Raw genomic sequence first — 23,261 nt, 5'->3', positions numbered from 1 at the left:
CCCGCGGGGACCCACCCTGTTGCTAGGTAATCGGTTTATGAGCCCCACCCTGGTGTGAGGCAAAGAGGCCGGTAGACCTCACCTGAGAGCCCCACCCTATTTCTGGGTAACCGGGCGGGGGTCTTAAGTGGGTAATCCCCGCCCTGTTGCTAGGTAACGCGGTGGGCTGCAGCCACCGCGTTGCCAGGTGACTGACTGCACCGCCCTCTGCTACCCGGCACCAGGGCCAGGGGCTCTGGACTCGGTGGAGGACCCAGAAGGGGGGTCGCAGCCGGCCTCGGAGCCAGGCAGGGCGTCCAGGGGCTGCGCGACCCTTGGCCGGGGGTGGCGAGGCGTGGCGGGGACTGGGTGCTCTCGAGCCAGTCCCGCCTTTTCAGGGCATTGCAGCTTCTGTTTATCGTGCACTTTCTCTCAGTAGGAATTTCTCCACGTTCATTGCGATAGTGAGTTACAAGGGTTAGGTGAGGTGGATGCTGATCACGAGTACCATTTTATAGAGGGAGAAACTGAGGCACGGAGAGGTGAAGTAACCTGACCAAGGTCACAATGGTCACAGAGAAGTAGGAAGTCTATGCGTCCGATCCAGAAACACTTATTTATTTAGCTGATATCTGGGGAGCTCCTACTAATGCCAGGCAGGATAGTAAGCCTGGGGTCGATTTGTGTTTAGCAAAAAACAATCCCCCCCCTTTTTTTTTCTTTTTGAGATAGTGTCATGCTCAGTCGTCCAGTCTGGAGTGCAGTGGTGCGATCTCCACTCACTGCAACCTCTGCCTCCTGGGTTCAAGCAATTCTCCTGCCTCGGCCTCCCAAGTAGCTGGCATTACAGGCACCTGCCACCACGCCCAGCTAAATTTTGTATTTTTAGTAGAGACAGAGTTTCACCATGTTGACCAGGCTGGTCTCAAACTCTTGACCTCAAGTGATCCAGCTGTCTCAGCCTCCCAAAGTGCTAGGAGTACAGGCGTGAGTCACTGTGCCAGGGCTCAACAATCTGTGTTCTTATGACGTTCACAGGCTGACTGGGGAGGTGGATACCGATCTCCAAAAACAAATAAATGTCAGTTGCAGTGGTGGGACGGGGCGGATGTGTTATACAGACAGCTTCAGCCTCAGCCCGGGGATGAGAAAGGGTTTCCCTAAGGAGGGGTGACAAATGGACCTGAGATACCAGGGAGCTGGACATAAACTAGAACCTGGGCACTTCCCCAGAGGATTTGAGAAAACTTAAAAAAGGGATTGTCCCCGCCTTTTAGAAATGGTCCTCTGCCTTCTCCCAAGTCCATCCCAGGTGCAAGGCAAGTGGCTGCATGGCCTGTTGCATGCAGAAGCAACAAGCACTGGTCCAACAATGTTAAACCCAACGTTGATCAGTGAGAGAAACAAACGTGGGTGTCAGGTCCTAGGTGAGGCGGGCAGGGGTGAGCCCTAAGCAGCTGAGAGTGAAGAGGTGAAGTGGCTGCCCCTTCCTGCCCCACCCCACCCCCACACTTTCCTGAAGTCCCTTGAGTGGGTGCCTGCCCTGGAAGCCAACCAAAGCCAATAACTGGTGAGATTCAGTGCTGGGTTTCCTTCCCCCACCTTCTTGGAAGCAGGGAAGACACCCGTCTTAGAGCATGCCAGGGGCTGGGTGTGTGCAGTGTACCCTGAGTCCTGGTGGCATGAGCCTTGCTTCCGCCCTGGCCACTGCCTCCCCAGAGGTGCCAGCGGGCTGCCTGTCTTGGCTGGCTTATTCCTTCAGCAAACATTTCATGAGCACCTAGGATGCACCCTGTCCTGTGCCAGGCATAGGGTGTCCATTGGCACCGTGGCTGTGGCGTTAGGGCTGAGCTCAAAACCCATCTCTGCTGCTCAGCTGTGTGACCTGGGACAGGCACCTTCTCTCTGAGCCTCGCTTTCCTCACTGGTCAAATGAGGCTTTCATGGAGTTATTGTGCAGATTTGCTGAGCAGATGCGTGAGACAGGCTCAGCACCACCCATGGTCCATGTTAGCTTTCTCAGGCCTCTTGGTCTAGCAGGGGAGTCCCCTAGAAGCAGAGACATTACCACACAGTTGGATCCAGGCAGCCACAGGGGCAGGAACAAGGTCCCAAGTCCTGCAGTTGCTCAACCTCGTCTTTAGCCAGTGGAAGGTGGAGGTGGTTATGAAAGGCTCCCTGGAAGAGGGCAACGCCGGAAGTGGGTTTGGAAGGTGATCAGGCACGATCAGGTGGAAAAGAGGTATTGCAAGGGGCAGCCTGCTGGGGTCGCCGAACCAGAAGTCCTGGCTAATGCTGAGATGGGAGAGAGGGACCAAGGAGACCACTTCATTTCCAACAAGGAGCCACCGTGAGGAGACCATAGCCCAGAGAGGCATGATGAGACCTGCCTTTCAGAAAGCTCCCCAAGGCAGCCGTGGGCCTCCCTCCCTCCCTCTGCAACCATGATGCCCTTTCTTATTCTACAACCCACGGACCTCCTGTTTCCAAAGTCGGCCTCGTGAGCCGACTGCATTTAATAAAAAATAAAGCACACTGAGAAATTCATGGCCACGTGTCTGGTCACCGAGGACACCGGCGTGGCCACACTGGGCTGGAAGGAAGCTCTCCTAGTAGGAAGCTTCTCCGCTTTATCTAGCTGGCTTCTTACACCACTAACCACCTGCTCTTCAGCGCTCCCTTCTTCCGGGAGGCCGCGCTCTGGGGGGTTTCCTCCTGTTTCTCGCACTGCCTGCTCTCCTCCTTTTCTGCCCTCCTCAGGGCTGTGGAGTGGCTCAGGCCCACGTGTGCCTCCCCATGCTGTCACTCTTCCCAGGTGGACTTCGACTCATGTCCATGGGCCGGTGACTCTCGACTTTGTCCACAGCACTTCTCTGGAGATCCACTGGCCTCTGGGACACTGGGGAGGTCCCGCCGCCACCACAAATTCAGCATTTCTCTAAATGCATTCCCTTCCTGCTCTCTCTCCATCTCAGTGATGCCATCACCCATTCAGCCATCTGCACTGGAGACCTGGACATTATCCTTGCTTCCGTTTTCTCCTCACCCCCATATTCACTCCACAAATGTTTACTGAGCACCTACTATGGGCCAGGCCCCGTTCTGGGTGCTGGAACACAGCTGTGAATGAGACAGGAGTCATCACTGTTCTCAGGGGATGTCAGACAATAGACGAGGATACAAATAAATGTATAACACAGCAGGTGATAGGGATAAAGCAGGGGTCAGGGTGCAGAGGAATGGGACATGATCTCAGTCAGAGCAAACAGGAAGGACTTCTTTTTTTTTTTTTTTTTTTTTTTTTTTTTGAGACAGAGTTATGTTCTATCACCCAGGCTGGAGTGCAATGGCACAACCTCAGCTCACTGCAACCTCTGCCTCCTGGGTTCAAGTGATTCTCCTGCCTTAGCCTCCCAAGTATCTGGGGTTACAGTCATGCACCACCATACCTGGCTAATTTTGTATTTTTAATAGAGATGGGGTTTCACCATATTGATCAGGCTGGTCTCAAACTCCTGACCTCGTGATCCGCCCACCTTGGCCTCCCAAAGTGCTGGGATTACAGGCGTAAGCCACTGCGCCCAGCTGGGAGGACTCTTAGAGGAGGTATCATTTGAGCTGAGGCTTGAGAAATGAGAAGAGCCAGGTCAGGGCAAAGGCCCAAGGTGGGAACAGATGTGGATCACTCAGAGACCAGCTAAGGGGCCAGGCTGGAGGGGAATGAACCAGGGCAGCGCAGGCAGAGAGGCGTCAGAGAGGCTGTGAGGAGCCAGACCACACCGGTCCTTGGGAGCCACAAGGACGGACTCAGGCTTTGTTCTCAGTGCCAGGGAGGCTGGGGTAGGTGGCAGTTCAACAGTGGGAGAGAGACCCCATCTGGCTTCTGTGTAGGAAAAGCCCTGTCACCCTTTGTGAGGAAGGACCTAGGGGGTCAAGAGTGACAGCAGGGGGAGGGGCTGGTCCCTTAACATGTCATCACCTGCCTCCCTCCATTCAGTCCCACAGGCCACGAAGGAGACACTAGGAAAGGAAGGTGCCACCCTCCACCACCCCCAGTCTCTCCTTAAGAGAATAGAGGCAGCGTGTGATGAAATGCCAAGTTCTGAGGCAGTTGGTTCCCAGGATGGTCAGCGCCGCAATGGCCTTCTCAGTGCGTTGCTGAGTCCTGCAGCTGGCTGTCCTGCAGGCCCCAAGAGCTGCAGCTGCTCCAGGCAGCATCTCCAACCGCAGCCGTGCCCAGGCTAGCAAAACTTCCGACCTCCTTTTTTTCTTTAATGAGATGTAATTTGCATTAATAACCTGCACTTATCTAAAGTGTACAATTTGATGAGCTCAGTCATGTGGGAAGCCGTAACTACACATTCCATCGCCCCCGAAAGCTTCCTCAGGCCCTTTTGTTGTCCAGCCCCATCCCTAGGCAGCCACCGATGTGTTTTTCATCACCATTTTCTACGCTTTAATACACGTGCAGTCATACAGGATGAGCGCTCGTTAGTCTGGTTTCTCTCAGCCAGCACAGTGATTCTGATGCGCCCGTGTATCGGGAGTCCGATCCCTTTCATTGCCGAGGCGTGCTTCTCATGGTGTGCACGGACAGTTTGTTTCTAGTTCACCTGCTGAAGGACATCGGCATTGTTTCTAGTCTGGGTCTGTTTCAGTTAAAGCTGCTGTTAACATTCTCGTGCTAGTCTTTATGCAGACATGTGGTTTCATTTCTCTTGGGTAAATACCAGAGAGAGGAATGACTGGATCGTATGGTAACACTGGGTTTCACTTTTTGAGAAACTGCCAGACTACACCAAAGTAGCTGTCCCATTTTCCTTTCCTATCAGCAGTGGACAAGGTTTCTGGATGCTGTATATCCTGACCCACAGGCTATGAAAGAGAGACCAGGAAGAGGGCTTCTTCTCTTCAGGCCACCGGTAGACTTCAGTCGATACGAATCTTCAGGGGGAGTGGGCGCCCTGACACAGGCGGGAGAACAGGGTGCGTTGGCCCAGCAAAGGCTCTGAGAAGGTCTGCGTTGAGAGCTTGTGAGGCATTACTTAACCTGATGTCTTTGAATGATTCGGTCCTGGACCTTTGCCGCAGAGTTCCCCTCTACCCTCACCATGCAAAGAACTGCAGTGGCCCCTGTGGACGTTCACACTGGGAGATGCTCTTCTCCAGGAATTCCCTGGGCGATGGAGATCAGAATGGCATCCAGTCCTGCTCTTTTGCAGATAGGGGCCATGGCCAGAGTCCCCATAGGGAAGCAGGCTGGTGCATCTCACCCCCTGCCCCAAGCCCCTGGATTGTAGAACTGAAAATGCAAGCATCGTTCCTCTTCCTTCCCCACCCCAGGTGCTCATCTGCCGGAACTACCGTGGCGACGTGGACATGTCGGAGGTGGAGCACTTCATGCCCATCCTGATGGAGAAGGAGGAGGAGGGGATGCTGTCGCCCATCCTGGCCCACGGGGGGGTCCGTTTCATGTGGATCAAACACAACAACCTGTATCGTATCCCTTTACTGGGGCAGCTCCCAGGAGACTCCTGTGTGGGTGTTGGTGTGTGTGCACATCCACACACCTTCAACCAGGACTGGTTTGTGCACAGCGGGAGCATTGGACACAGCCAAGCCCTCCTGGAGCTCCCTGCTGCCTGCAGAGACAGGCAGAGAATGCACGATGACATGCGTGATAGGTGTGGGGAGAGGAGCAGGTGTGACTTGAACTCCTTTGGCCCAGGGGCCCAGGAAGGGAAGTGACACCCTGGAGGAAGCCTGCAGGGAGGCCTGGCTTCTGCCAGCTGGAGGGGCAGGCAGGTACTAGGCGTGGGTGAAGGCTCTGCAGGGGAAAGGCTCATATCAGCAGCTGCAATCGGGGTGGCTGGAGCCTTCAAGGGGGCGTGTGGCAGCAGTGAGGCTGGAGTGGTCAACGGGGTCTGGGGTCTCAAAGAACATCTGAAATGTGACAGGAAGTCTTTGGAGGCTTTTAGATGTGCATCTTCTGGAGGTTGGCTGCTGAGTGGGGCAAGACTGGGGACAGGAGAGGACATGGGTAGGTGCGGAGTAGGCTGGGGCCATCGTGCAGGTGGGAGGGGAAGTGGCCTGGACCACGGAGGGGTGGGAGGGTACAGAGAAGGGGAGAGACTCCTCACAGTCCTGCCCAGATCTCAGAGCCCCCCATCCTTCCTGTCCTTGGGCCCATGGGGAGACTTGGCCAAGCCAGTTTCTACCCAGGAGGTCTAACTGGCCACCCCACGGCTTTGGGCAGACCTGCAGGCCCATCTCCGTACCCACACTACTGCGGAAGGGCCTGCTTTGCAGCCCACAGCCTGGTTTGAGCCCCAGCTCCAGCAGTTCGTGGAGGCGAATCCCTCACCTTCCCACAGTTCGGTGGGAACAACGACCCCTCGCTGCAGGACCATTCGGGTCAGTTGAGCTGACTTGTGCACATTGCTCTCAGCAGACATGGGCTCTCTGCCCTTTCCTGTGTTCTTGGAGACACTTGGGGCCTTGCCAGTACAGTGTGGCCAATGGGCCAGAACCTCCCCTGGGAGCCCTTTGGAAATGCAGAATCCGGGGCTCCACCCAGCCCTGCCCTGTCAGAATCTGCACTGTAGGAAGATCTGTTCCTCGTGACTCATGTGCACATTCCCATGTGGGCCGTGCTGGTCCAGGGCTCCCTGTGGTGTGCCTCTGTGTATATTTCACCTGGGTCTGGAAGGCCCTCAGAATAGCTCTGAAGATGATCTTAGGTGGCTTTTAACCCAGGGAGCTGACAGTCCTCTGAAGCCACCCAGGTATTGAGAGGAGGGTGAGGTGGCTGTGGTCCGAGCTCAGCAGGAGCCATCAGATCAGTTTCTGGTTGGGCCCCCACATTTCACACCTGGGCATCTAGGGAAGAGGCAGGGAGGGCTCACCCCTCTGGCTGAGTGGACATCCTTTCACCCCCAGCCGGGACAGTTCTCAGCAAGGCGGTGGCTGAGAGGCACCCACTGCCCCTGCTTGTAAAGCATCTGGGGAGGGCACGTTGCCAGGCAGCAGGAGGGAGGGCAGCGCTCGTTTGACTGGGCCAGCGTCCCTTTCCTGGGGCCCTGTGCTGTTCTGGGGTGAGGCGGGAAGAGAGAGGATGCAGCCCCCGCCCTCCCTCCTAGAGCTCACTGCTGGGCAGACAAGCCGGGCGGCACAGACGTGCTGTGAACAGGGATGTCCACGGTGCAGTGCGTGGGCTTACAGGGGAAGAACCAACCTTCTCTGGGGGCCCATTAGGGGAAAAAGAACTGACGCTGGGAGACAGGGGCTGGCTCACGTGGTAGAAGGGAGCATCTGTGCCAGACATCTCACATACATTGCCTTGGTGAGTTCATTCACAGGCCCCCATTACACAGGAGAGAAATATTGAGGTTTCTTTAGAAAGGTTTATTTCATGGGCCAAGGCTTATGTTTCCAAAGACAGGAAGGGCTGAAGCCAGAATTGGCCCTGGCTACTTGCCGCAGAGTCTGGCCATGGGACCCTGGACCTCATCAGGGTCATGGCGAGGTGTCAGCTTTGGAGGAGCAGGGCCAGTGTGTCCTGCTTTCTGCTCCTGGAATGAGCCTCACTCCCTCCCTGCTCAGAGCAACTCCTCACCCAGCCACTGGGACAGGTGCCCTGTGCCACCTGCCATCCCTGTGATTCTCCATCTCAGTGAGTGCTCCCTGGGGCCTGGAAGCATGTCTTTCTGGTGACTCCTGTGTCCCAGGTGTAGCTTGGACCAGGAGCTTGGTAGCCTACCATGAGCCAAGTCAACGACTGGGAGTGGGGGGAGGGAAGGCTCTGAGGGTTGTAAGGGTTAGAAGGTCCCTCCATGAACCGGGATCTTCCAGGCAGCAGCCCCAGCCTCTGAATACTCCTTAACTCTGACCACCATGCAGTGGTTGCCACATCCAAGAAGAATGCATGCGTGTCACTGGTCTTCTCCTTCCTCTACAAGGTGGTGCAGGTGAGTCTCGCTCAGAGGGGCCGTGGGCTTGGGTGGCAGTTGTCTTGGCCCTGCTTGTGGACCTCCCCATGCCTGGCCATCTTAGAGATAGCCGTGGCCTCCCTGGGGAGTGCTGGGGCTGGAACCCCAGGAGGTGGCAAAGGGGAGCCCAAACCCCCCGCCATGCCTGTGGAATTCTGTAGCTCATGTTGCTCCCTGACCCTGGGGAAGAAAGGAAAGTGAACAGGAAAAGGTGGGGCTGAGCAGGGGTGCCCTGACCCTGGAAGGGACAAGCAAGTCCCCCAGCCAGCTTTGGAAGGATGTGGGGTGACCAGCTGATGGGGCTGGAATAACCAGCAGAGCTGCAGAGCTGAGCCAGCTCAGAATCTCCCAGGGGACTCTCAAGGCACAGATGCCCGAGGCCCACCTTGGAGAGAGCTGACACGCCAGGCCCAGGCTGCCAGTGAGATGCAGACAGCAGCCAGGGCAAAGGTCCTGGGACAGGTGTGTGTGTGGTGCGGCCAGGGAGGCCAGCATGCCTGTGGCAGAGTATGAGGCCGAGGTCAGCTGAGAAGAGGGCAGATTATACAGGGGTGTGGATTTCATTCCACTTCTGATGAAAGGTAGTGGAGTGCTTTAAGCAGGAGACTGACGAGACATGGTTTGATCTAAAGCAGCCTCTCTGGCTGCTGAGCAGAAGGAGGACTTGAAGGCAGCCTGGAGGCCAGTGAGGAGGCTGCTGCTGGCTTCCCGGAGAGGATGAGCCTGGCTGAGGCGGGCTCTGGGGCTCAAGAAAGTGGGGAATAGGACCCAGGAGGCCTGTGCTGGGCCTGGGAAAGCTTTCATCCCTCACTGATGCCGCCTGTGTTGGGGAACAGGGGCAAGCCTGGGCAGCGAGGGCTTGGGGAAGGAGCTGAGGGTCACCTGGGAAGGCCCCACGTGCAGGCCAAGGGCTGCCTTCACTGGACCCGTGGTGCTGTCACAGGCAGGGCTGGGCCTGGCTGTGATACCTGTGGTTTCCAAGCAGAGGCCGGGCGATCACGGTCCTGAAGCACGCGGGGTCAGCAGAACAGAGGATGGGGGATGAGGGAAAGGGAAGGTCCTCACCCAAGGGTTGGGCTGTTCCTTTCTGCTTTAGTGACGCCCCTTCCTTCAGCATTCGTGCCTGCAAAAGTGCTTCTAGCAGTCCTTCTTCTTTGGCGTCCCTTCCTTAACCTTCTGAGCTTTCCATTGAAATGGGGAAGATGGTAGCTCATCAGGTCCTCGCCTGAGTCACTCCAGACTTAGGAAGGGATGACAGTTACAGTCGCTCAGGAGGGGCTGCCTGCCTGGGAGTGTCTGGGCAGGGAAGAGAACGGGGACATCTGTAGCAGCTCTAGACTGGTCCCACCCCACAGCCAGCCACTGCTGTCCTCCTGCCCCATTACCTGGGTCCAGGGCCTGTAGCACGCCACCAAGCCTGGGAAGTGGGCTGTTGGTAGGACTTAGTGGGCAAATGAATGTGTGCAAGCGTTCATTCATTCCTCATCTGTCTGCTCAACGATCTGCCTCCCATCCCTCCCTCCCTCCCTCCCTCCCTCACCGCCACAGGTGTTTTCCGAGTACTTCAAGGAGCTGGAGGAGGAGAGCATCCGGGACAACTTTGTCATCATCTACGAGCTGCTGGACGAGCTCATGGACTTCGGCTACCCCCAGACCACCGACAGCAAGATCCTGCAGGAGTGAGTGGGCAGGGGTGGGGCCTGGGGCCAGGCCTGGGCAGTGTCATGACATCGATGTCATCAGGTGTGGAAACAGAGGGGCAAATTTGTGTTCGTGTTGTCCCCCACCCGCCTTCCACCTCCAGCCGTATTCGGGTTTTTACTAAGTTGCTTAGTGGTTTTCATTTGTTTCCTCCTCTATACCCCCACGTAACAGTGCTTTTCCTGTTCCTCGTCTTTACTCTGCATCCGCACGGATGCCCTCAGTCCGTTGCTACTAAGGTAGCTCCTTTGTTTTTACTGTCATAAAATGAGACTGTGATCGAAATCTCTCCTCTTTGGAATCCTGCCCTTCAGACAGTAAGCAACGTGAATTAAGTGCTTCCTGGGGGCCAGGCCCCAGCACTTCACATTCACTGGATTCATAGCCTCCCCATTTACTGTCTCCCCGTTTTACAGGGGGTCAAGCAAACAGACTCCCCGAGAAGCCTGTGTTCCTAACCACTGCACCTGCTGCTCCCTCAGCGGGGTGGGGTCACCAGGTTACGCTTCGAGGCGGCAGTTCCATCCGCGTGCTCAGCGGGGATGGGTAGCAGCTCACACGTACTTCTTGTTTTCCTCCCCAGCATGGTCCTCTTGGCCCCCCAAAATGAGCACTTTAGACTCTATAACTTAAGCATGTTGGCTTTTGGAAATTGTGAAGATTTTCTTGTATGAAGCAGCCCCAGGTGAAACCACAGGCTGCCTTTTCTGGAGCTGCTGAAATCCAGGGGCTGTTTTCAAGGTGGCCAGAACCTGCCCTGCACCTGCCCTGACCCTGCCGAAATCTCAGGGCCAGAAGCTGTGGCGTTGGTGCAGGTGCCACCTGCTTCATTCTGAGCATGTGGCCCCACAGGTACATCACTCAGGAAGGCCACAAGCTGGAAACAGGGGCCCCGCGGCCCCCAGCCACCGTCACCAACGCGGTGTCCTGGCGGTCCGAAGGCATCAAGTATCGGAAGAATGAGGTGTTCCTGGACGTCATCGAGTCTGTCAACCTCTTGGTAGGCCTCCTTTCTTTCCTTCCTCTGTAGGGTTTTATCTCCTCCATGATAGAAATAAACACAGCATTTTAAAACTGGCAAAGCCCCAAGAGCCATTCTGTGTGGTAACAAATAGTAGGATTCAGTTTGGGCCACTCATTGAAATGTGAATTTGTCGTATCTTTTTTTTTGAGACTGAGTCTCATTCTGTTGCCCAGGCTGGAGTGCAGTGGCGCAATCTCGGCTCACTGCAACCTGCGCCTCCCAGGTTCAGGCGATTCTCCTGCCTCAGCCTCCTGAGTAGCCGGGATTACAGGCGCCCGCCACCATGCTCGGCTAAAGCTTGTTTTATCTTTATTATCATTTATGCTGACTGAGAATCCATACATGCACATTATTTTTAAAAATTAGAAGCAGGGTATGAGGTTAGAAAGTAAAGGGCTCTTATCAGTCACCATGTACAGAAAAAAGAAAAAAAAAAAAAAAGAAACCAAAGGGCTCCTATAATCAGAAAGATTAGGATTTATTCACTGTCAGCCTCTCGGGCCTCATTCTGTAGATAGACAGAAACAAATATGTTGGTTTTTTTATAAACCTGAGATCATAAGATGTGGTTCTCCTACAACTTATTTTTTTGTTGTCATTTGGGTTTTGATTTTGCGTTCAGTGTTACTGTTTTGTATATATTTGTTCTTGTTTTTTTTTTTAGTTTTTTAATTATGAGGAAAGTTGACATTTTGAAAATGAATTTTAGTGTTTGTGCAGATTTGTGTACCCATCACCACACCCAAGACACAGAACCTCAAAACCTCCTCATGTTGCCCCTTCGCAGCTCCGCGCTCCCCTCTTGCCCATTTCCTGGCCGCCATTGATCTATTCTCCATCACTGGAGTCTTCATCGTGTTGTGATTGTCACACGAGCGGCATCATGTGTCACTGTAGCTGCCTTTCTGAGATTGTCGTATGAATGGCGTCATACAGTCATGAGCTCTCAAGTCTGGCTTCTTTAACTCCTTCTAATTCTTGGCGATTCATGCAAATCCAATTGCTCTGTGTATCAAAAGTCTATTCCCTTTTATATTTATTTGTATTTATTTTCTGTTCTGAACCACAGAAGGACATTTGGGTGGTTTTCCAATCTTTGGCAATTGTCAATAGAGTTGCTAGAAACATGTCGTGTCCAGGTTTGTGTGTGGACGTAAGTTTTCATCTCTCTAGGGTAAATACCCAGGAGTGGGATGGCTGGGTCACACGGTAAGTGTATGTTTACCTTTAGAAGAAACTGCCAAACCATTGCCGTTTTGCATTCTCACCAGCAGCGGATGAGGGTTGTGATGACCCCACATCCTTGGTCAGTAGCTTTATTTCTGTCATCCTAATAGTTATGTCGTAGTATCTCAGCATAGTTGGGTGGGTTTTTTTTTGAGATGCAGTCTCACTCTTGTCGCCCAGGCTGCAGTGCAATGCCGCTATCTCCACTCACTGCAACCTCTGCCTCCCAGGCTCAAGCGATTCTCCTGCCTCAGCCTCCTGAGTAGCTGGGATTACAGGCGCCCACCACCAGGCCCGGCTCATTGTTGTATTTTTACTAGAGATGGGGTTTCACCATGTTGGCCAGGCTGGTTTTGAACTCCTGACCTCGGATGATCCACCTGCCTCCGCCTCCCAAAGTGCTGGGATTACAAGTGTGAGCTACTGCGCCTGGCCTATTGCATTTTCTTAATGGCTAATAATGTTGAGCATTGCTTTACATGTTTCTTTGTCATCTGTATATCCTCTTTGGAGAAGTGTCTCTGTGCATCTTTTTAGCATTTTAAAATTGGGTTATTTTTGTATAGTTGAGCCTTGACAATTCTTTGTATGTCCAGAGAGAAGTCTTCTGTCAGATAGGTGATTCGCAAGTATTTTCTCCCAGTCTGTAGCTTATCTTCTTATTCTCTTAGTAGTGTTTTTGTTTTTGTTTTTGTTTTAGCCAGAGTCTCACTTTGTAGCCCAGGCTATAATACAAGTTGCATGATCTTGGCTCAGTGCAACCTCCGCCTCCCGGGTTCAAGTGATTCTCCAGCCTCAGCCTCCCAGGTAGCTGGGATTACAGGCGCATGCCACTGTGCCCAGCTAATTTTTGTATTTTTAGTAGAAACAGGGTTTTACCATGTTGGCCAGGGTGGTATCGAACTCCTGACCTCAGGTGATCTGCCTGCCTCAGCCTTGCAAAGTGTTGGGATTACAGGAGTCAGCCACCCTGCCCGGCCCCCAGTACTATATTGAATAGGAGTGGTGAGAGAGGGCATCTTTGTCTTATGCCGGTTTTCAAGGGGAATGCTTCCAGCTTTTGCCCATTCAGTATGATGTTGGCTGTGGATTTGTCGTAAATGGATCTTATTATTTTAGGTATGTTCCTTCAAAACCTAGTTTGTTGGCTGGGCATGGTAGCTCACGCTATACTAAAAACAGGAAAATTAGCCAGGTGTGGTGATGTGTGCCTGTGATCCCAGCTACTCGGGTGGCTGAGGTGGGAGGATCACTTGAGCGCCAGAGGCGGAGGTTGCAGTGAGTCCAGATTGTGCCACCGCACTCCAGCCTGGGCGACAGAGCAAGACCCTGTCTCCAAAAAAAAAAAAACAAAAACAAAAACCCAAAAAACCCTAGTTTGTTGAGAGTTTTTAACATGAAGAGATGTTGAATTTTATTGAAAGCCTTTTCGGCATCTATTGAGATGATCATGTAGTTTCTGCCTTTAGTTCAGTTTATGTGATGAATCATGTTTATTGATTTGCATATATTGAACCAACCTTGAATCCCAGGGATAAAAAAGCCTTCTTGTTTGTGGTGGATTAGCTTTTTGATGTACTGCTGGATTCAGTTTGCTAGTATTTTGTTGAGGATTTTTGCATCAATGTTCATAAAGGATATTGGCCTGAAGTTTTTTTGTTGTTGCATCTCTGCCAGGTTTTGATATCAGGATGATGCTGGCTTCACAGAATGAGTTGAGGAGGAGTCCCTCCTCCTCAAATTTTTTGGAATCATTTCAGTAGGAATGGTACCAGCTCTTCTTTGTACATCTGATAGAATTCAGCTGTGAATCCATCTGGTCCAGGGCTTTTTTTGGTGGGTAGGCTATTTATTACTGATTCAATTTTGGAGCTCATTATTGGTCTGTTCAGAGATTCAGTTTCTCCCTGGTTCCATCTTGAAAGGGTATATGTGTCCAGGAAATTATCCATTTCTTCTAGATTTTCTAGTTAGTGTGCATAGAAGTGTTACTAATAGTCTCTGAGGGTTATTTGTATTTCTGCGGGATCAATGGTAATATCCCCTTTTTCGTTTCTAATTGTATTTATTTGGATTTTTTTTTTGTTATTAGTCTAACTAGCAGCCTGTGTATCTTATTCATTCTTTTAAAACATCAGCTCCTGGCTTACTTGATGTTTTGAATGGTGTTTTTGTGTCTCAGTCTTCTTCAGTTCAGCTGTGATTTTGGTTATTTCTTGTCTTCTGCTAGCTTTAGAGGTAGAGGCTTTTGCTTCATGAATTCTTTTAGTTGTGATGTTAGGTTGTTAATTTGAGATCTTTCCAACTTTTTGATGTGGGCATATAGTGCTGTAAATTTCTCTTAACATTGCCTTAGCTGTGTCCCAGAGATTCTGGTCTGTTGTGTCTTTGTTCTCATTCGTTTCAAATAATTTCTTGACATCTGCCTTAATTTCATTATTTACCCAAAAGTCATTCAGGAGCAGGTTGTTTACTTTCCATGTAATTGTATGGCTTTGAGCGATTTTCTTCGTTTTGAATTCTGTTTTTATTGATTTGTGGTCTGAGAGAGTGGGTGGTATGCTTTTGGTTCTTTTGCATTTGCTGAGGGTTGTTTTATGTCCAATTGCGTGGTTGTTTTTAGAGTATATGCCATGTACAGATCAGATATGTTCTCTTGTTTTTGGGTGGAGAGTTCTGTAGATATCTGTCAGGTTCAGTTGATCCAGTGCTGAGTTAAGGTTTTGGATATCTTTGTTAATTTTTCTGCCCCAGTGATCTGTCTAATACTGTCAGTGGGGTGTTGAAGTCTTCCATTGATATTGTGTGGGAGTCTGAGTCTCCTTGTAGGTCTCTAAAACTTGCTTTATGAATCTGGGTGCTCCTGTTGGCTGCATATTTATTTAGGATAGTTAGATCTTGTTGAATTGAATCCCCTATTATGCAATGCCCTTCTTTGTCTTTTTTCTATCTTTGTTGGCTTAAAGTCTGTTTTGTCTGAAATTAAGATTGCTACTCTGCTTTTGTCTGTTTTCTATTTGCTTGGTAGACTTTTCTCCATTTTGAGTCTATGGGGGTTATTGCATCTGAGATGGGTCTTTTTTTTTTTTTTCTTTTGAGGCAGAGTCTTGCTGTGTTGCCCAGGCTGGAGTGCAGTGGTGCAATCTCGGCTCACTGCAACCTCTGCCCCCCAGGTTCAAGCAATTCTCCTGCCTCAGCCTCCTGAGTAGTTGGGATTACAGGCATGCACCACCACACCTGGCTAAGTTTTGTATTTTTAGTAGAGACGGGGTTTCACCATGTTGGCCATGCTGATCTCGAACTCCTGACCTCAAGTGATCCACCTGCCTCGGCCTCCCAAAGTGCTGGGATATTACAGGCATGAGCCACTGTACCCAGCCAAGATGAGTGTCAGATGAGTGTCTTAAAGGCAGCATACCATTTGGTCTTACTTCTTTATCCAGCTCTTGCCACTCTGTGCCTTTCAATTGGGGCATTTAGCCCATTTACATTCAAGGTTGGTATTGATATGTGTGTATTTGATCCTGTCATTGTGTTGTTAGCTGTTCATTATGCTGACTTGTTTGTGTAGTTGCTCTATAGTGTCACTTGTCTGTATACTTAAGTGTGTTTTTGTAGTGGCTGGTAATGGCCTTTTCTTTCTTTTTTTTTTTTTTTTGAGATGGAGTCTTGCTGCATAGCCCAGGCTGGAGTGCAATGGCATGATCTCAGCTCACTGCAACCTCTGCTTCCCAGGTTCAAGTGATTCTCCTGCCTCAGTCTCCCCAGTAGCTGGGACTACAGGAACATGCCACTAAGCCTGGCTAATTTTGTTTTTGTATTTTTAGTAGAGACAGGGTTTCACTGTGTTAGCCAGGATGGTCTCCATCTCCTGACCTCGTGATCCACCTGCCTTGGCCTCCTAAAGTGCTGGGATTACAGGCATGAGTCAGTGCACCCGGCTTTTTTAATTTAATTTTGTTTTGTTTTGTTTTGTTTTGTTTTTGAGATGGAGTCTTGCCCTGTCACCCAGGCTGGAGTGCAGTGGCATGATCTCTGTTCACTGCAACCTCTGCCTTCCTGGCTCAAATTATTCTCCTGCCTTAACCTCTTAGGTAGCTGGGATTACAGGTACCCACCACCATGCCCAGCTGATTTTTGTATTTTTAGTAGATACGGGGTTACACCATGTTGGCCAGGCTGGTGTCGAACTCCTCACCTCAGGTGATTCGCCTACCTCAGCCTCCCAAAGTGCTGGGATTACAGGAAGGAGCCACCACACCCAGCCTTCTTTTCATATTTAGTGCTTCTGAAACAGGTAAGGCAGGTCTGCTGGTAACAAATTCCCTCAGCATTTGCTTGTCTGAAAGGATCTTTCTTTCTTCTTCATTTTTTTTTTTTTTTGAGACAGGGTCTCATTCTGTTGCTCATACTGGAGTGCAGTGGCATGCTCATAGCTCACTGCAACCTCTACCTCCCTGGCACAAGCTATTCTCTGGCTTCAGCCTACCAAGTACCTGGGACTATAGGCAGGTACCACCACACCCAGCTAATTTATATATTTTTTGTAGAGATGGGGTTTTTCCATGTTTCCCAGGCTAGTCTCAAACTCCTGGATTTAGGCGTTCCACCCACCTCAGCTTCCTAAAGTGTGGGATTACAGGTGTGAGCCAGCACACCCGACTTGAAAATGATCTCATTTCTCCTTTGCTTATGAAGGTTAGTTTGGCCAGATGTGAAATTCTGGACTGGAATTTCTTTAAGAATGTTTAATATATTGGCCAGGAGTGGTGGCTCACACCTGTAATCCCAGCACTTTGGGAGGCTCATGCAGGGGGATCACCTGAGGTCAGGAGTTCAAGACCAGCCTGACCAACATGGTGAAACACGGTCTTTACTAAAAATACAAAAATTAGTTGCACGTGGTGGTACACGCCTGTAGTCCCAGCTACTTGGGAGGCTGAGGCAGAATTGCTCGAACCTGGGAGGCAGAGGTTGCAGTGAGCTGCGGAGATCCCACCCTTGCACACCAGCCTGGGCCACAGAATGAGACTCCATCTCAAAAAAAAAAAGGGTGTTTAATATAGGCCCCCAATCTCTTCTGGCTTGTAGGGTTTCTGCTGAGAGGCCCACTGTTAGTCTGATGGGCTTCCCTTTGTAGGTGACCTGCTGTGTCTCTCTAGCTTCTTTCATTTTGACCCTGGACAATCTGATGATTACATATTTTGGGGATGATCTTGGGAAGTATTTTGCAGGGGTTCTCTGCATTCCCTGATTTTGAATATTGGCCTCTCTAGCTAGACTGGGGAAGTTCTCACGGATGGTATCCTGAAATATGTTTTCCAAGTTGCTTCCTTTTCCCCTTCTCTTTCAGGGATACCAATGAGTTGTAAATTTGGTCTCTTTTAATCCCATGTTTCTTGGAGGCTTTGTCCATTCCTTTTCATTATTTTTTCTCTATTCTTATCTGACTGTCTTATTTCAGAAAGCCAGTCTTCAAGCTCTGAGATTCTTTCCTCAGCTTGGTCTATACTACTGTTAATACTTGTGATTACATTGTTAAATTCTTGTACTGTGTTTTTCAGCTGTATCAGGTCAGTTACATCCTTTTCTATCCTGGCTATTTTGTCTGCCAGCTCATATACTGTTGTATTATAATTCTTAGCCTCCTTAGATTGGGTTTCAGTGTTCTCCTGAATCTCAATGATCTTTATTCCTATCCATATTCTGAAGTCTATCTCTGTCATTTCAGCCATCTCAACCTAGTTAAGAACTCTTGCTGGAGAACTGCTGCAGTCATTTGGAGGAAAGAGGATACACTGGTTATTTGAGTTGTCAAGAGCCCTTGTGCTGGTTCTTTCTCATTTTTGTGGGCTGATATTCCTTCAGTCTTTGAAGTTGCTGTCTTTTGAATGGGTTTCTTTTTCCTTTATCCTATTTGATGACCCTGGGGATTTGATTGTGTATAAGGTGGGTTCCGTTGGATGGCTTCATTATTGGACAATTTTAGGGGACCAAGGCTCAGTTCAGGACTCCTGAACTGCATGTTCTAACTCTAGAGAACTGGTATCCAGCCCTGGCTTTGATCTCTGGCTCCTTCAGGTTAGAAACCTGCTCTGCTGGAGGGGCCACGCTGCTCTCAGACAACTGGTCACAACACTCCAGTGGGTGGTGCCAGGCAAAGCACTTCATAGGGTGGTGGCAGCGGGATCTGTCCTTGTTTGCATGTGCCAGCAGCAGCACGGCGGGGTGCATGCTCATCGGCTGTGACAGGGTGCTAGTGAATGTCAGGGAGCCAGCCTCTGGGAGGGCATTTGTAGCAGCAGCAGTGGTGGCAGTGTGGCTGGGGTGGCGGCAGGAGCCACGCTGGCAAATGTGCACCTGTTCGTTGGTGCCAATGGTAGGGTTAGCATGGGGGCGGGACGCTGGTGGATGCAGGACTGTGTGTGCCCTTTGTGCATGTTCACACTGGCAGCAGTGGCTGCTCAGGGCTGCATGTAGGTCCACTGTTTTCTCTGCCTAGTTTCCTGCGGGAGGCCCAGCATGGGTGGGGCACGGGCAGGGGTGGGGCTGGCAGGCTGTATGCTGCCAACACTCTGACAACAATGGTGGTGGCAGAGGAGAATGGGGGGCTGGGGTGCACTTACTGGCAACCAGTGGCACAGCAGGGTGCACACACAGGCATGCTGTTGGGGAAGGGTGGGCTAGGTCCACCCACACACACAACCAGCAAAACGATATTGAGGGTGGCTGTGGGCAAGAGCCTGCAGGCAAAACCACACGGGGGAGGCTTCAGTGGGAGCAGGGCTCAGGCGGGCTAGTGTGTCCATGGGGACGCTGTGCAGGAGCACTCCCCGTTCAGGTATAGTCTGCCAGTGCAGTAGCTCTGATGCTGCCCCAGGAGGTACCTGGGGATTGTACTGCAAGCAGGCTTGGCCAGGCTGGGGCCGCAGGAGAGGCCAGCAGACTGAGGGTTGCTCAGGTCCGACCAGCCCCATCTGATGGGCAAGACTACCCTGGAGAGTTCAGGTCTGACAGTTCCCCTACGGCTAAAGTCTCCTGTGAGAGCAAGTCAAGCCTAGGGGATGGGCGTCCTGGCTGTGCTCCACCACACATGCTTCTGCATCAAACCCCCTGGCCTGGCTCAGGCTGGAGTTCTGCCCCGACTGAGGTAGGAAGCAGAACTCGACTTAGGAGGTGAGGCTTCACACCAGACCAAAGTAAGGACTAGCTAAAACAGGTCAGGGCAGAAGCGCCTCCCCGTAAGACCCACCTCACAGTCTGCTGTCAGTTTACCATTGTCATGGCAACACTTGGAAGTTACCGTCCCTTTTCACGGCAATGACCCAACAACCCAGAAGCTACCACCTACATTCTAGAAATTTCTTTATGGACTGTCCCTTAATTTGCATATAATTAAAAGTCAGTATAAATGTGACTGCAGAGCTGCTGCTCTGGGCGTGCTGCCCATGGGGTAGCCCCACTTCACAGGGAGCTGTGCTGCTCTGCTGCTGTGCATGTGTCTGTTTTAGTAAAAGTTCTGTTTATCACCACCGGCTCGCCCTTGAGTTCTTTCCTAGGTGAAGCCAAGAACCCTCCTGGGCTGTCTCAGTTTTGGGGCTCACCTGCCCTGCATCACTACCACTTTTTTTTTTTTGAGACAGAGTCTCGCTCTGTCGCCCAGGCTGGAGTGCAGTGGCCGGATCTCAGCTCACTGCAAGCTCTGCCTCCCGGGTTTACGCCATTCTCCTGCCTCAGCCTCCCGAGTAGCTGGGACTACAGGTGCCCGCCACCTCGCCCGGCTAGTTTTTTGTGTGTGTGTGTGTATTTTTTTTTTAGTAGAGACGGGGTTTCACCAGGTTAGCCAGGATGGTCTCGATCTCCTGACCTCGTGATCCGCCCATCCCAGCCTCCCAAAGTGCTGGGATTACAGGCTTGAACCACCGCGCCCGGCCTACTACCACTTCTTTGAGTAGCTTCCCCTGCCAACGCAGCTGGCAGTGATGGTCAAGGGGTCCCTCCTGCCGGGATTCCAGAGGCCATGGCAAGAGTGTGATGCCCCTTGCTAGTTCAAGTCACCCCCTTCACAGGAGTCATTGGGAGCCAGGAACGATTCCTGGTGCACAGTAACCCTGTGCAGGGTTCCCAGCCTCCTCCTCTGTCTTCCCTTCAGCCTCTGTGTCTTCCCTCCATCCACTCTCAGGGCCTTTCCTCTGAAGATCTAGGAGTCTAGGAGTGCACCTGTCCTCAGTGTCCCTGTCCCTTAGTGGGAGAGGTTTCTTTCTCCTGGCTGCATCTAGTTGGCCGTCTTGGAGCAGGAGCAAAATCTAGGTAAAGTCTTTAAACAGCTTCAAGTTAGGGTTCCCACGAACCCCTCTTTGGATAAGCAAGGTATACGGGGAAGGGACCCAGAACTTCCTTGCCCTCTCTGGGCACGCCACCCTCCAGGAACCTCCACATGTTCAGCTCTCTGGAAGTTCCTTTTATCTCTTTTGCTTTACGTCTTTCCTCTCTGAGACTTCCAGCACAACGTTGAATGCGAGTGGTTCAAGAATGAGAGCAGACATTCTTGCTTTGTTCCTGATCTTAGAGGGAGACCCTCAAGTCTTTTGCCACCAACTAGGATGTTAGCTGTAGGTTTCTTGTAGGTGTTCTTTTTCACCTTGAGGAAGTTCCCTTTTATTGCTAGTTCGCTAACAGTTTTTTTTTTTTTTAATCGTGTGTGGGTGTTGTATTTTGTTCTGTTCTTTTTCTGCATCAATTGATGTGATCACATGAGTTTTGTTCTTTAGGTTGTTAGTATGGTGTATTCCACTGACTGCTTTCTGATTATTGAACCAGTGTTGCATTCCTGGAATAAAATCTCATTGGTCATGGCGTATTATAGGTTGAGTATCCCTTATACAAATGCTTGGGAGCAGAAGTATTTTGGATTTCAGATTTCTTTGGATTTTGGAATATTTGCATATGCATCATGAGATATCTTGGGGCTGGGACGCAGGTTCAAAAATGAAATTCATTTATGGTTTTTTGTTTTTTGTTTTTGAGATGGAATTTCACTCTTGTTGCCCAGGCTGGAATGCAGTGGCACAATCTCAGCTCACTGCAACCTGTGCCTCCCGGGTTCAAGTGATTCTCCTGCCTCAGTCTCCCATGTAGCTGGGATTACAGGCATCTGCCACCACGCCCAGCTAATTTTTGTATTTTTAGTAGAGACGGAGTTTCACCATGTTGGCCAGGCTGGTCTTGAACTCCTGACCTCAGGTGATCCGCCTGCCTCAGCCTCCTAAAGTGCTGGGATTACAGGCATGAGCCACTGCACCCAGCCTCATTTATGTTTTATATACACCTTATGCACATAGCCTGAAGGTAATTTTACTTTTCCCTTGGGGATGCTGAATAAACTGCATTGTGTACCTGCATTTTGACTGCAACCTGTCACATGAAGTTGAGTATGGAATCTTCCACTTTTGACTTTTGTCAGGGCTCAAAAGTTTTGGATTTTGGAGCATTTTGGATTTGGGATTTTTGAATTAGGAATGCCTAACCTGTATTCTTTTTATGTATTGCTGGATTTCCTTTGCTGGTATTTTGTTGGAGATTTTTGGATCTACGCTCATAAGAGATACTGGTTTGTAATTTTCTCTTTTTTGTAATGTTTTTATCTGGTTTTGGTATCAAGGTAATGGAGGAAGTGTTTTTTCCTCTTCTGTTTTCTGGAAGACATTTTATAGAATCCATGTTAATTCTTTAAATATTTGTTAGAATTCACCACTGAAACTATCCAAGCCTGGATATTTATTTTACAAAATGCTTTTAACCATGAATTTTTTTTAAAAAGTGGTGTTTTTTTTTTTTGAGACAGGGTTTTGCTCTGTTGCCCAGACTGGAGGTCAGTAGTGTGATCACAGTTCACTACACTTTGACTCAAGTGATCATCCCGCCTCAGCCTCCCAAGTAGCTGAGACTACAGCCATGTGTCTCCATGCCCGGCTAGTTTTTGTTTTTGTTTTTGTTTTTGTTTTTGAGACAGTCTCTCTCTGTCACCCAGGCTGGAGCGCAGTGGTGCGATTTCAGCTCACCACAACCTCTGCCTCCCAGGTTCAAGCGATTCTCCAGTCTCAGCCTCCCATGTAGATAAGATTACAGGCATGCACCACCACGCCTGGGTAATTTTTGTATTTTTAGTAGAGACAGGATTTCACCTTGTTGGCTGGGCTGGTCACAAACTCCTGAACTCAAGTGATCTGCTCACCACAGCCTCCCAAAGTGCTGGGATTACAGGCGTGAGCCACCGTACCCAGCCCTAAAAAGGTTTTTTTAAAAAGCCATTCTTGTAGAAGAGGTCTACTGGCTACAGATTCCCTTGGTTTTCCTTTAAGAATGTCTTTATATTTTACCTTTATCCCTGAAGGCCATTTTCACTGGATACGGACTTATGAATTGACGGTTTTTGTTTAGCACTTCAATATGTTATGCCACTTCCTTCTGGCATCCATCATTTCTGGTGAGAAATCCACAGCCCCCCCAAATCTTTATTCCCATATAAGTGATGTGTTATTGTCCTCTGGCTGCTTTCCAGATTTTTCTTTGCCTTTAGTTTCAGCAGTTAGATGAGGTGTGCATATCTTTGTGTTTCTACCGTTTGGGATCTGTTCAGCTTCTTGGATCTGTAAGTTTATGTCTTTCATCAAATTGGGAAGTTTTCAATCATTGTTTCCTCAAATATAGTTTTTTGTTTTTTTGTTTTGTTTTGTTTTTTTGAGACAGAGTTTCATTCTTGTTGCCCAGCCTGGAGTACAGTGGCACAATCTTGGCTCACTGCAACCTCTGCCTCCTGGGTTTAAGCTATTATAAGTAAAATGTTTATTCAGAAACAGAATGCTTGTTCCTCAGTACTGCAAGGAAAGATCAGCATTCAGACAAAAAGTTTTCTCAACAAGGCAAATTTACTTTCTGCAGAAAGGGTGCTCCTTGCAGATGGAACAATGGCGAGAGCACACCTGAACAAAGGAGGGAAGCCATTTTTATCCCTTTTGCAGCTTGTCCCTGCTGCTGTGTCCTATCTCCATTGGCTGGAGCCAGCTCTCACAATCTAGGCTAAACCTGACTGGCTAATAACTTAAAACTTTCCTAAATAGGTAAAGGCAAGGGAGAACAAAGGAAAAAGAGGAAGTTGACTCATTCCCTTATATCTAACATCCCATACATCTAAAATAAATATCTTGGTTAAAGTGCAAGGACATAGAATGTACTCATTCCCTTACATCTAACATCCTTATGTCTTAAACAAACATTTTGGTTAAAGTACAAGGGCATAGAATGTGCTTATTCCCTTGTATCTAACATCTCTTACGTCAAAA

General features: G+C 50.1%; 1 protein-coding gene across 2 annotated transcripts in view; it reads left to right on the top strand.

The window, feature by feature from the left end:
- The window catches only part of AP1M1 (adaptor related protein complex 1 subunit mu 1), a 37,327-nt gene that overhangs the window by 265 nt on the left and 13,801 nt on the right, over positions 1–23,261 (top strand). The window contains exons 2-5 of one of the 2 annotated variants that reach the window (XM_023229904.2): positions 5,323–5,367; positions 7,938–7,946; positions 9,516–9,646; positions 10,521–10,668. In XM_023229904.2, coding sequence (XP_023085672.1) covers positions 5,323–5,367; positions 7,938–7,946; positions 9,516–9,646; positions 10,521–10,668 — 333 coding nt within the window. Of the gene's footprint in view, positions 1–5,322; positions 5,480–7,878; positions 7,947–9,515; positions 9,647–10,520; positions 10,669–23,261 lie in introns of both variants that reach the window. The other variant, XM_023229903.2, reaches the window with a different exon arrangement.

This window comes from Piliocolobus tephrosceles, chromosome 21, assembly GCF_002776525.5.
Source record: "Piliocolobus tephrosceles isolate RC106 chromosome 21, ASM277652v3, whole genome shotgun sequence".
NCBI classification, from domain to species: domain Eukaryota; kingdom Metazoa; phylum Chordata; class Mammalia; order Primates; family Cercopithecidae; genus Piliocolobus; species Piliocolobus tephrosceles.
The sequence above is the reverse complement of the archived record's forward strand: the minus strand, read 5'-3'. Positions and strand labels throughout refer to the sequence as shown.